Source organism: Hemiscyllium ocellatum, chromosome 16 (assembly GCF_020745735.1).
Source record: "Hemiscyllium ocellatum isolate sHemOce1 chromosome 16, sHemOce1.pat.X.cur, whole genome shotgun sequence".
Lineage (NCBI taxonomy): Eukaryota > Metazoa > Chordata > Chondrichthyes > Orectolobiformes > Hemiscylliidae > Hemiscyllium > Hemiscyllium ocellatum.
The window spans coordinates 10526225-10539518 of NC_083416.1; the positions used below are offsets into that span (position 1 = coordinate 10526225).

General features: G+C 42.7%; 1 protein-coding gene across 1 annotated transcript in view; it reads left to right on the forward strand.

The window, feature by feature from the left end:
* The first annotated feature begins 8778 nt into the window (after positions 1 to 8778).
* The window catches only part of LOC132823535 (matrix metalloproteinase-21-like), a 38297-nt gene continuing 33781 nt past the window's right edge, over positions 8779 to 13294 (forward strand). The window contains exon 1 of the mRNA XM_060837478.1: positions 8779 to 8880. Coding sequence (XP_060693461.1) covers positions 8779 to 8880 — 102 coding nt within the window. The remainder of the gene's footprint in view (positions 8881 to 13294) is intronic.

Here is a 13294-nt window from a genome sequence, read left to right on the forward strand (position 1 = left end):
GAGGTGACAGGGTAGCAAAGGGAAAGTATTGGCTAGGGCAGAAAGCCAGAGAGATTAAGAAACAAAGATGGTGTAGAATAAAAAACAAAGGGAACGGTAAAGAAGAGTTGGAATTGGATGCTCATGCAAAGTAATTGTGAGTCACTCAGACTTTCTTAATTATTCATTCAGAGGATGACATTGATATGGGAAGGTATGGGGCGGCACGGTGGCTCAGTGGTAAGCACTGCTGCCTCACTGCACCAGAAACCCGGTTTGATTCAAGCCTGGGACGACTGTGTGTGTGGAGCCTGTACATTCTCCCCGTGTCTGCATGGGTTCCCTCCTGGTGCTCTGGTTTCCTCCCAAAGTCCAAAGACGTGCAGATCAGGTGAACTGGCCATGCTAAATTGCCCGTAGTGTTCAGGGATGTGTAGGTTAGGTGCATTAATGTAGAGTAATGGGGATTGAGTTTTGGTGGGATACTCTTCAGACGGTTATTGTGGACTTGTTGGGATGAAGGTCCTGTTTCCAAACTGTAGAGATTCTAAGATATGCTGCGGGGGCAGGATTGTATTCTACATAATAATGTCCCCCCATTCCAGTCTGGGAATAATGCCCCTCCCCACCCACTGAGTGTATCCTCCCATTTCTGCCAGTCCTGAGTCTCCTCTGAGCGATATTATCCTTACAAATTGGTTTTGTGTTCTAGCCTTGAACTCTTGCATGAAGACAATAAAGATAGCTGGCAAAAATAGTACAGAACAATTTCTCGGCTACTTTATCTGGCAAAATTTAATACAATCAGTTTCATCCACATTCGATCCTAGGTCCTGGCACTGTGCATCATATAAGGGACTCCTGTGATGCAGAGGTTAAAAGGCCTGAGTTCATGTTCCACCCCGGACAGAGGTGGATCTGAATAAAAATCTTGAGCATCACATCCAATGTTAAGTTCACACCCCACTGTACCATTGTAAATATTAATAGAGTGATACAGTATGAATCACAAAAATCCAGCATAAAAGCTCAGCAAGTATTAGGGAAGGTAGATGGGGAGATTATGGCCTAGTCGTATTATCACTGTCCTGTTATTCCAGATACCCAGATAATATCCTGGTCAGGTTCAAATCCTGCCGTGATGGATGATGGAATTTGAATATGATAAAAATTCTGCAATTAAGAGTCTCATGATTATTGTGAAGCCATTGTTGATTCACAGGGGAAATATCCATCTGGTTCACTAATGACTTTCAGGGAAGGAATATGCCATCCTTACCTGGTCTGGCCTACATGTGACTCCAGACACACAGCAATGTGGTTGACTCTTAACTATCCCCTGGGCAATTTGGGATGGGATATACTGTGAATCATTTTGGTCAACCTATCTGAAGGAAGATATACCAGCACCAGAGGCAATCCTGAAAAGGGCTGATCTTGAGTTTGTGTGGACTTTCTTATGAAGAGAGGTTCAGTACGTTGAGCCTGTACTCATCACAGTTTTGAAGAATAAGATATGACATTATTGAAGCGTAAAAGGGATTTGACAAGATTTAGCAATTGTTTTTCCATGTAAGGGAGTTTAGGACCAAAGGGCATTATCTGAGAATAAGAGGTCTCCCATTAGGACTATCAAAATGACATTGGTTGTCTTCTCTTCAAATGGTGTATTTTTCTCATGTGATGATACTATGGCTTTAGGAGTGTATTTTGTCATTTTTTTTAACAAAGAAAGATTGAGGGAAAGGTGTCAAGCAGTCTACTCAGAGCCAATAGAGTAAACTGTTTGTAAGGCCTTGGGTTTTTATTTAAAGTTGGAACAATAGAAGCAGCCTGAATGGGTGGTGTTAAGCTCCCACAGGACCACGATATCTAGCAGTAGCATTTGTTGCTGCTAAGCTCTTGAAGCTGGATGTGGAAGCTATTTTTCCCCTCACTGTTACAGCTAACGTCTAGGGTTCTCTTTCTGCTGCTAGAATTGCATGCGAGACAATCTATTTTACAGAATTTGCCTGTTATTATTCTGTATTATTGTATTATTCTGTTAGTTTTTCCAAGAGAGTTACGTTATTCCAATTTCTTCTTTCTTTTGTTGTATTTTAACAACTATGTATGAATAAAGTGTATATTACTTCAAGTTTAACCAACTGAATTGCTTTTGGAAACCAATTCCAAAAAGTTAGAGTTTCCGTTATCTTCTTATTGTATTTTGAGGGGGTTTGACATGGTCCATAATATTCAATCCGCTCCCACTATTGTGCTTTCAATATTTAAGAACAAAGAAACAAAACGTGTTGAAGCAAAAAGTAGTTCAGCACAATTATCAAATAAACCAAGTTGATGTTTCCAAGCAAAACAATGCACTCGATTTCTAATTAAAGACTGAAAGAACTGTGGACACTGTAAATCAGAAACAAAAACAGAGATTGCTGGAATAGCTCAGCAAGTCTGGAGGCATCTGTGGAGAGGAAATAGAGTTAACATTTTGGGTCCAGTGACACTTCCTCAGAACCTGTTTTTTTTTTGTCATTTAATTTCTAAAGATCTTCAGGCTCTTCTCCTGTATTCTTAAAATAATTCTCCACAGGAGCCTTCATGGCCTCTAACCTTTGCTGGCTATCTGGAGAATAGATAATTGCCCAACAAGGGGTGTTTATACAAGGCTTCAGGCTGTAGGGGGTGGCATGGTGGCTCAGTGGTTAGCATTGCTGTCTCACAGTGCCAGGGACCTGGGTTCAATTCCAGCCTCAGCCAACTCGCTGGATGGAGTTTGCACATTTTTCCCATGTTTGCATGGGTTTCCTCCAGTGCTCCCGTTTCCTCCCACGGTCCAAATATGTGAAGGTTCGGTGAATTGGCCATGCTAAATTATCCCATAGCATTCAGGGATGTGTAGATTAGGCGTATTAGTCAGGGGAAATGAAGGGTAATAGGGTAGGGGGATAGGTCTGGTTGGGTTACTCTTCAGAGGGTCAGTGTGGACTTGTTGGGCCAAAGGGCTTGCTTCTGTAGGGATTCCGTGAAAAGCAGATGTCTGGCTAACAGGATATCTTTCATTTTGACATACATAACGATGAAAGGTAATACCACTTGTCAGCTTTGGCTGGTGTTTTCTACGACAATGACATCGATCCAAATTCATGTTTTACCCGAAATTCTCTATTGGTTTCACAACGATGGAACACAATAGTTTGCGTCTAGAAAATGTTTCATGATTATCAGGAATCGCATTTTCACCTGTTAAAATCTTTGGTTCAATATTGTTAAACCCACAGCGATGTGGGTGACTCTTAATTACCCTCTGGATAATTAGCGATGGGGAATACTGTGAACACGTATTTCAGTGCAATTCTCTTCAGACTGAAGCCTTGTATAAACACTCCTCTCCTCCCAGGAGATCCTACCTCTGTCACCATCCCAGTTCCCTCCTGTTTGGTATCCACTGCTGGGGCCACCCTTCAGTATTCAGGCTGTTGTTTTGGCCAGTTCTTAGGGTTGGCATTAAATGCTTTTTGTAATGGGACCTCCAGGTTCTTAGCTTTGCCTGTTTTCCTCACACATTTCTTCATTCAGTCCTAAACCAGAGTGAGATAATTGCCATCTTGGATGTGAGTTAGGTTTTCTATCTTTTGATTAATGTATCACGCAGAATTGTGAGCTGCCCTAATATAAAGTCTAACACAAAGGCCATCACATTCAGATTTCACTATCACGGCCAGTTTTAATATAGGAAAATGGGATATTAACATTTAAAGTAGATTGCCCTGTAACATTTTTAGTCAGGAAAAGCAATCAAGTGTGATGGGGAAAAGACAGGCAAGTGGAGTTGAGGATGATCAGATCAGCTGCGGTCTCATTTAATGATGGAGCAGTGTCAATGGGCTGAATGGCCTACTCTGTCCCTATGTCTTGTGGTCTTATTAGCAACAGAGGTGGATCATACAGCTCTTCGAGTCTTTTAACCACAGAATTAGATCAAAACTGATCTGCACCACAAAACAATATCCCAGCTTCGCTTTATATCCATTCACTGAAGGTATAAGAAAACAGCATTTTAAGATTCATGTTTAAATATTCTTCAGAATGATGGATACCTTATATCTGTCCTCACCAACACAGAATGGACAATCATTGGCTGCAGAGTGCTTTAGATCACCCTGAAATCACGAAAGGCACTATACAAATGCAAGTTCTTCCTTCCATTTCATTAGCCTTACAGGACAGCTCCATCTAGAGCCTGGTTGCATTACTGATCTTAATTGAATAACAAAGTAAATGTGAAATTGATTTCTTCATTATTTGTGCAATGTGGGACGTACATGAAAGAGGAATGGCATCAGACCCATGAAGGGTAAGTATGTGATATCCACCTGTGACCTAAGGATTTCTCATCATGACTTCCCCCACTGCCCCACTTTAGAAACAGAAAGAAACTGAATACAAACTGCTAGGTGTTTATCTAATCAACAAACTAAAGGGAGTTTGATTACAATCATAAAAATAAAAAATATTCTTTACAAATCTTTTTTCTTATTTATTATTTCATTGGGTGTGATGTCACTAGCAAGGCTAATTATTCCCAAAGGAAGTGTTGCTAGACCGTTTCAGAGGGGAGTTAAGAGTCAACCGCATAACCGTGAATCTCAATAATGTGTTAGCTGCGTTGCATTTTTGGAGATAGATCCCAGATCAGATAGGCCGTGTACCTGAGATAATATCGCAACAAGTGAAGTTCCATTGAACAAACCTGCCTCAGTGTGAGTAGCGGTAGCAGTAATAGCAGTGGCTTGCTCACAATTACTATATAGTTGCTCTAAGTAGATAAGTACTGAACCCAGACTATGTGGAAGACTGAAATCTTAAGCAATGAAAACTGTTAGTGTTGTTAACAAACTTCAAGACATCTGTCTCAAGGAGAACCCAGTCTCCATGGCAGATATTAACACAGCCCATATCATACTGACATTGGTGTTTTATCTCCAAACTGCATTGTGCTAGTAGCTAGTTGGTAATATCAATGGGGAAACTTGCGAAAAATAATCCTAGAGTAACTAAAATCAGTGGATCAATCTTCACGGAGTTCAAGGTAAGGTTTACAAGGAGCAGTAAGCAGGACCAAGGTGTTGCAACCCATTCTGAAACTCAGTAACCTCAATGAACAAACAGCATTCCTGAGTACTCAATTTAAAACAAAATGGGAGTATATTCAACAATTCAATCTCTCCAGGAGCTTAGCAATTAGGACAAATGCCAGACTGCCACAAGATCATAGAGTCACACAACATGGAGACAGATCCTTCGGCCAAACTTAGCCATGCCTATACTGAACTAGTCCCATTCCCTTGCATTTGACCCATATCCCTCTAAACCTCTCCTATCCATGTACCTATCCAAATGTATTTTGAATGTTGTAATTGTACTCACATCTACCACTTCCTCCAACACCTCATTCCATATATGCACCACCCTCTCTGTGAAAAAGTTGCCCCTCGGGTCCCTTTTAAATCTTTTCCCTCTCACCTTAGACGTACGCACTTTTGTTTTTGTCTCACCTACCCTGGGGAAAAAACACTTATCTATTCACTTTATCTATGCCCCTCATGATTTTATAAACCTCTATAAGGTCATCCCTCAGCTTTCGACGTTCCAGAGAAAAACGTTTCAGTCTATCCAGACTCCCCTTATAAATCAACCTTCCAGTCTTTCTAACACCCTTGTCAATCTTTTTGGCACCCTTTCCAGTTTTATCGCATCCTTGCTATGGCAGGGGTGAACCAGAATTGTGGACTCACTCCCAATGTGGCCTCACCATTGTCTTGTACAGCTGTAACATGATGTCCCAACTCCTACACTCAGTGTTCTGACCGATGAATCCAAGCATGCCAAATGCCTTCTTCAACTCTCTGTCTATCTGACACCGCTTTCAAAGAACTATGTACCTGAAGCTTTAGGTCTCTTTGTTTGACAACATTCCCCAGGGACCTATCATTAACTGTGTAATATAGTCAGTCCTCCAGTATCTTCAGGCAAAACCATCCTCAGGGAAGATGATCCTTGGGAAAAGTGATTCTCCAACAAAGTGATCCTCAAGCAAAGTGATCCTTTGACAATATGTAGGCTGAATATCAGAAAAGAAAGTATTTTCTGTGCTGCTAAGGTCTTTTCTGCAACCATACATCTTGTGTTCATCAGTTCGGCCAACCTCTTGCACAGAAAAAGACATGGGAAGCTACATTTTTTAAAACTGTTCATTCATGCTTTGACAGTATTTATTGCCCACAGAGCAGTTAAAAATCAGCCATATTGCTGTGGGCCACATGTAGACTAGACAAGGTAAGGATGGCCAGTTTCATTCCCTAAAGGACATGAGTGAGCCAAATAGGATTTTCTTGACAATTGACATGTTTACCATTAGACCTTTAGTTCCAGTTTCTTATTGAATTCAAAATCCACCATCTGCCAGTGTGGGATTTTAACCAGGGCCCCAGAATGTTACAGTCTAGCAATAAACCACTAGACCATCTCCCCTCTCCATGCAATACTGCTTTTTCTTTATCTCTCTCCTTTCTTAGTTCATTCTTTTCTTACTTTACTTCAGTTCTTGCACTTAGACTCATAGAGATGTACAGCATGGTAACAGACCCCAACTTGTCCATGCTGACCAGATATCCTAACCTGATCTAGTCCCATTTGCCAGCAGGTGGCTCATATCCTTCTAAACCCGTCTATTCATAAACCCATCCATATGCCTTTTAAATGCTGTAAATGTATCAGCCTCCATCACTTCCTCTGGCAGTTCATTCCATACACGCACCACCCTCTGTGTGTTAATTTGAGATTGAAATTCATTGCTTCCAACTCAGTTTCCTTCTTGGTCCTTCTATTTCTCAATAATATAATCTCATGGATTACTCCATTCACTGAAGTCTTTCATGTTCTGTTGTCCTCATCGTTTCTGAGGTCATATTTCCAACAATTCATGGAATAAAGCAGGCTGGTCTGAAGAGTGTGGGAAAATGTCTAACTGAGCATACCATGACATGCTCTGCTCCAGCACATATCTACCTCATTCAGGATTAAATTAATTCATTTTCAAGCAATGTTTATGTTAATTTGAGCAACTTGTAACCTTGAAGCCTACTGAATCATAGCACAGAAATTTTAAAAACTCTACACCAAGTCTAACTTTCCCATTCTGCATACATTCAATCAGTCTAGGAACGACAATGTTGAAAACAAAACTAGATTAACTGCATTGTTTGGAACTAAATAGAGCTCTTTAGTTTTTAGAGACTGTCAGTGATTTAAGGTTGAGAGGAGATTGATTCTAAATAGAGTGCCAACGTTGATACCCAATACTGCACCAAGTCACACTCATTCATTACAATTTCTCGTTTGTTGACTCCTTAGCCGTCAACTTGTTGATTCGAGCTCCCTCTCCTCACCTTCCAATCCTTTCAGATGTTCTCCTCGCTAACCTATGTCTTGGTCTTCAGGACACGTGTGTTTTCTTTCTCCAATCCTCACATCTCTGCTGCCCCCACCAGCTGTGCTATGGCCTTTGGCAATATCAGCTCTGCTCAGAAACCCTCCTCACTTCATAAAGTCTTCACACTCTCCTGGTCACTTTCAAAAAGCCTCAATTTTGCTACATCACACTGGCCTTGAAACCTCTGGTCAAAATCACTTGACGTTTTTATTTACAGTAAGGAAACAGGCCATTCTGCCCAACTTGTCCATGCCTCCCAGTTTTCACAATTAACCTAGTCCCATTTTGCCCATGTTTGGTCCATGTCCCTCTATGCCTACCCCATCCATGTACCTGTCCAAATGTTTCTTAAATGACAAATGTAGTCGTTTCCACCACTGCCTCTGGCAACCCGTTCCAAACACTTACCAACCTCTGTGTGAAAAAATTCCCCGTCTGCAACATGTTGTATCTCTCCCCTCTCGCCTTTAACCTATGCAGTCTAGTTTTAGACTCCTCCACCCGGGCACAGGCTGTTTACTATCTACCTTAGCTATGCCTCTCAACCGCTATCAGACCATCCTTCAGTCTCCTACACTGCATGAGAAAAGTCCCAGCCTATCCAGCCTCTCCTTATAACTCAAACCTTCCAGTCCAGATAACATCCTAGTAGATTTTTTCGACACTCTTTCTAGTTTAATTATATCCTTTCTATTGTAGGGTGACCAGAACTGCTTGCAGTACTCCAAATGTGGAGTACAGCAACAGGACATGTTAGCTCCTTGCCATAATCATGACAATCCTCAGTGCCGTCCTTTATCTATAAAGCACCTTTCTAAACCACTTACCTAAAGGTTCCATACAAGTTCTCATGATTGTGGCTGGCGCTGGGTATTTAATTACCCCACCTTCTGGCCCCCTGGGCAACACGTGCTTGCACATTATATCACTATGAAAATATCCAGCTGCAATTTGCTGGATTCCAACAGAAGGAATTAAACCAGCAGAGCCCTTAGCAGTAAGTGTATTGTGTTTCCTTCTTTGAAGAGAGGGGTAGGAAAGGTTCAAAGGATTTTCTCTAGCGCGCGTTATAAGTTTTAATCATCCCTGCCTCTCGTCAGTTCAGGAGTGTGGGCGTGCTCTGACTGAACGTCATTGGCAACGAGTGAAGGAGGGAGGTGGGGAATCATTCTTAAAAAGTTAGCCTGCAGACCAGCTGCCAGACAGAGATTCTGCAGGGAGCTGTGAGCACAGGGAGTGCTGGGGCCACAAGGATGCAGCTGCCTAGCTCCCTCACACTTGGAGCCACCTTGTTCTGCCTCACCGCGTTGATGCCTGGCAGAGGGGAGCCAGTCTTCAAGAAGAGGGATCACTCCGACACACAGCTTAAGAAGCACCGAGCCCCCCGTATCCTCACCATCCGAACCGCAGAGGTGAGAGAGAGAGAAAGAAAGAGAGAGATAGAGGGAGAGAGAAGGGACCACTTTTCCCAGTCCATGAGAGGGGGGCAAGGACAAGAGTAAGCTAAGCTCAGAGCATCCTTTTTAAAAAGTATCAGCTTACTTCAAGGCTGCAAGGTTCCAGTATCAGTGAAATTGGATGTATTGCCCATTTTAATTGCAGTTTTGTTGCTGACCCTTGGTCTTGACTGAGATTGAACAGTACTCATCGAGAAATGCTTGTAGGACTGTGTTTTATTTAGATGCAGGACTCTGGGGATGTGAGCAACTGGGACCTGGGACTGAAGTTATACTGCGCTGAAGTTACACTGCACTTGGGGCAACAATGAGACTGCTAACTGCAACCTGCTCATCATGATTGGCATAGTATTTGTCCTGTAGACACTTTCTCTCTCTTTGTGGTTTACCTTTGGTCACCTGCGCTCTTTGAGTTAAATATATAGGTCATTCTGCTATAACATGCGTTTCGTCAAAGCAAAATTCACTGTAACGCGACTGATGAATTGAGGACGTTATTTCTAAAGCATGAACTATTATATCCTTTGTTGGCTGTAAGACAATTACATCGCCAACACTTCAAGCACTGTTTCTGCAGTGTGATTTTACTATAACATGGAGTTTGCATAAGGACACATGTGAATGTAACTGCGAAAGTTTAGGAGTAAAATCCCTTGCATTTGAAGAGGTGATAGACTTTGATAGAAGCTCTGCCTTATAAGATCAGGTTTCTCCTTCTCAGTCATTGACTCCTGTCAGGATCGACAGCATCCTGAATGTCCCTGCTCACATTAAACATTACTCAAACCCGATTCTATCTTCAAAGACCACTGACACACAATGTCAACAAGGATTCAACACGGGGTGGCACAGTGGCTCAGTGGTTAGCACTGTTGCCTCACAGCGCCAGGGACCCAGGTTTGATTCCAGCTTCGGGCGACTGTCTGTGTGGAGTTTGCACATTCTCCCCGTGTCTGTGTGGGTTTCCTCTGGGTGCTCAGTTTCCTCCCACAATCCAAACGTTGTGCAGGTGAATTGGCCATGCTAAATTGCGTATAGTGTTCAGGAATTTGTAGGTTAGGTGCAGAAGTCAGCAGTAGATAATAGATCTGGGTGGGTTACTCTTCAAAGGGTCGGTGTGGATGTGTTGGGCTGAAGGGCCTGTTTCCACACTGTAGGGATACGGTGAAAGATAACTCATCACCATCTTACATGAAAGATGACAATCAGCATCCAACAGCTCCCTCACCCCAAAACTGATCTTTGTCTCCCTCCAACTGACAATGGCTCGATTAAAGCTTCCAGAAATAGCAGCTAATTAAGCAGAGACAAACAATCTGAAGATGGGACTTCTGTGCATTTGCTTCACCAGCTGAGCAACTGAGGAAAACGTAGCAACCTCCCCCACCATCCCCCCAACCCCCCCACCCTCCGCCCTATTCTGTATCAAGCCTTGACTTGTTCTGATTCAAACAGCTTATGTCTCCAGGTTTGGGTGGGGATGTGGAGCATGGAACCCTCTCTCCATCTACACTTTCAAAGAAGTTAAAACCTCAATTTCATTGCTTTCTCAATCCATCACACTCAAGCGAATTTGAGCCCGTGCTGAATTTAAGAAATCAGTCCTCATAATCAATCTCTCCTGGTCACCAGGCTTCATATTTAGTTTTATCAAGTCAAATATAACAGTTTAGCTGTGGAGTAAAACTTCTACTCTGTCGAAGAACCTCCGAGTGAAATCCATTGTTGCTCATTGGCTTCCGTAGAGAATCCCAGTTTAGGAATGGGACTGGAAATTAAAGTGATAGGGAAGGAAGGGATCTGATCACACGTTGACATTGATTCAGACAGCAACTGGACCAGGAGAGCAAGATGATAAAAGAAACCTCTCAGGCAGTAGAAATCTCTTTCCTCTGAAGGGTTGCAAATTTTGTTGGGTAAAGGCAGAGAAGCAGATGAATGTGGGTAAGGTACAGATCAGCTATGGACTAGTTGAATGGCAGAGCAGGGATAAGTAACTCAATAGTCTATAAATGCTTCTAAGTGAAGGCAGTGACTTGGTGGTAATATCAGTGGCTTAGCCATTGAGCCTCATATTCTGGGACACGGGTTCAAATCCTGCCATCTAAAATTTTTCTTTTCATAAGATAGTTGAATGGCAGTCATGTGGAGCCTGTATGGTTCGCGAAAGTCTTTTATTGATGGACAGGTATCCTTACCTTGTCTGGTTTCCAGATCCACAGCAATGTGACTGACTCTGAAATGGCCGAGACAGCTGTCCAATCAAAATGCAGGCCTTTCCAGCAAGGCTCACATCTCCTGAAATAATAACAAAGGAATGGCGGCACCAAGAATCACAAAACCCTCCATGGTGAGGGAGGAGGCCACTCAACGCATTGAGTCCACACCAACCCTCCAAAGGACATCCCACCCACACCCAGCCCTTACCATCTCCCATAACCCCACATTTCCCACAGCTAATCCACCTAACCTACGCATCCCTGGACACTATGGACATTTTCAGTGGCCGATCCAACTGGCCGGCACATCTTTGGACTGTGGGAGGAAATTGGAGCACCCGGATGAAACCCAGGCAGACCCAGGGAGAACATACAGACTCCAAAGAGTTTCCCAAAGCTGGATTCAAGCCCAGGTCCCTGGCACTCTGAGGTAGCAGTGCTAACCACAGAATCTCTATGCCACCCATAACTACTGAGCCACTGTGCCACCCATAGAATGTTATAGGCGTTGGAGATGTTGATAAATATTACTTGATAATGTTTGAGACTCAAGGCCAATTATGCTCAGGAGACTAAATAGGTAATTAAAGGCCACTCCAGGCAGGTTGTTCTGAAGAACTCTGAAAGATTTGGGCTCGATAGAAAATATAGTCCTGTTTAAGACACTCAATGAGTTTGGCACAAAATTGCATAACTGGCCTTAAATGGATCCCTCAGAAATGCCGCACTAGGGATTTAGCACTCCTGGAATGTGACTGGACAAAAATGCTAGGAATTCAAATCTGAAGATAATTGAGACCCACATAACATGGACAGGAGGTTCACAGAATTGTTCCAGGGTAGAAAAAGTCCATTTGGTGCTGTATCATGCCTGCACTGGCTCTCTGAATGACCATTTAACTTTATGCCATTCCCTTACCTTCTCCAAATAACCCTGCATGTGAACCTGCCTCCACCACACTTTGAGGCAACGCATTCCAAACCCTAGTTGTTCGCTGTGTGAAAAGGGGTTTTCTCATGTCACTTTTGTTGCTTTGCCCAATACTTTAAGTCGATGTCCTCCTGTTCTTGATCCTTTGACCAATGGGAACCGTTTCTTCTTATCCACTCTGTTCAGACTCCTCATGATTTTGAAAGCTTCTACCAAATTTCTGCTAAGTTATCTCTCCTCCAAGAAAGAGAGTGCTAACTTTTCCAAACTTTCTCCTTAACTGAAGTTCACCACCTCTGAAACCGGCCTCATGAATCTTTTCTGCATTTTCTCTAATGCCTTCCTGTTCTTCCTAAACTACAATATCCTGAATTGGACACAATATTCCAGATGAGCTGTACAAAATCAACATAACCACTTTTTAATTCATTCACGGGACATGGGCATCACGAGGGTTTATTTCCCATCCCTAGTTGCCCTTAAGAAGGTGGTGCTGAGCTGTCTTCTTAAACTGCTGCAATCAATTTGATGTAGGTGGAGCCACGATCCTGTTAGGGAGCGCGTTCCAGGATTTCGACCCCAGCGACACTGAAGGAATGGTCCAAGTCAGGATGGTGAGGGAAACCTGATGGCGGTGGTATTTGAAGCTGCTGCTGTTATCCTTCTAGATGATACCAGTCATGAGTTTGGGAAGTGGTGGCTGAGGAGCTTTGGTGAATTTTTGCCAATGGTGCACATAGCTGCTACTGAGTGTCGGTGATGGGGAGAGTAGATGTTAGTTAATGGGATACTAATCAATTGGGCCGCTTTGTTCTGGATGATGTAAAGCTTCTTGAGTGTTATTTTTGTACTCTCTTGGATACTGTAAGCCTTATTAACAATGTTCAGGCTGTCCTCCTACTTTTAGTAGCTTAAAAAAAGGAGGGAGAGAGAAAATGGGGAACTATAGGCCAGTTAGCTTGATATCAGTGCTGGGGAAAGTGCTGGAGTCAATCATGGAGAATGTAATAACTGAGCGTTCGGAAAGCGGGGACAGAATCAGTTCAAGTCAGCGTGGATTCACTAAAGGCAAATCTTGACAAAGCTTCTGCAATTGTTTGAGTATGTAACCAGTAGAGCAGACAATGGTGAATCAATAGATGTTGTGATCTGGATTTTCAAAAGGCTTTTGACAAGGTTCCACAGAAGAGACCAATAAGCAAAATTAAAGCTCATGGTA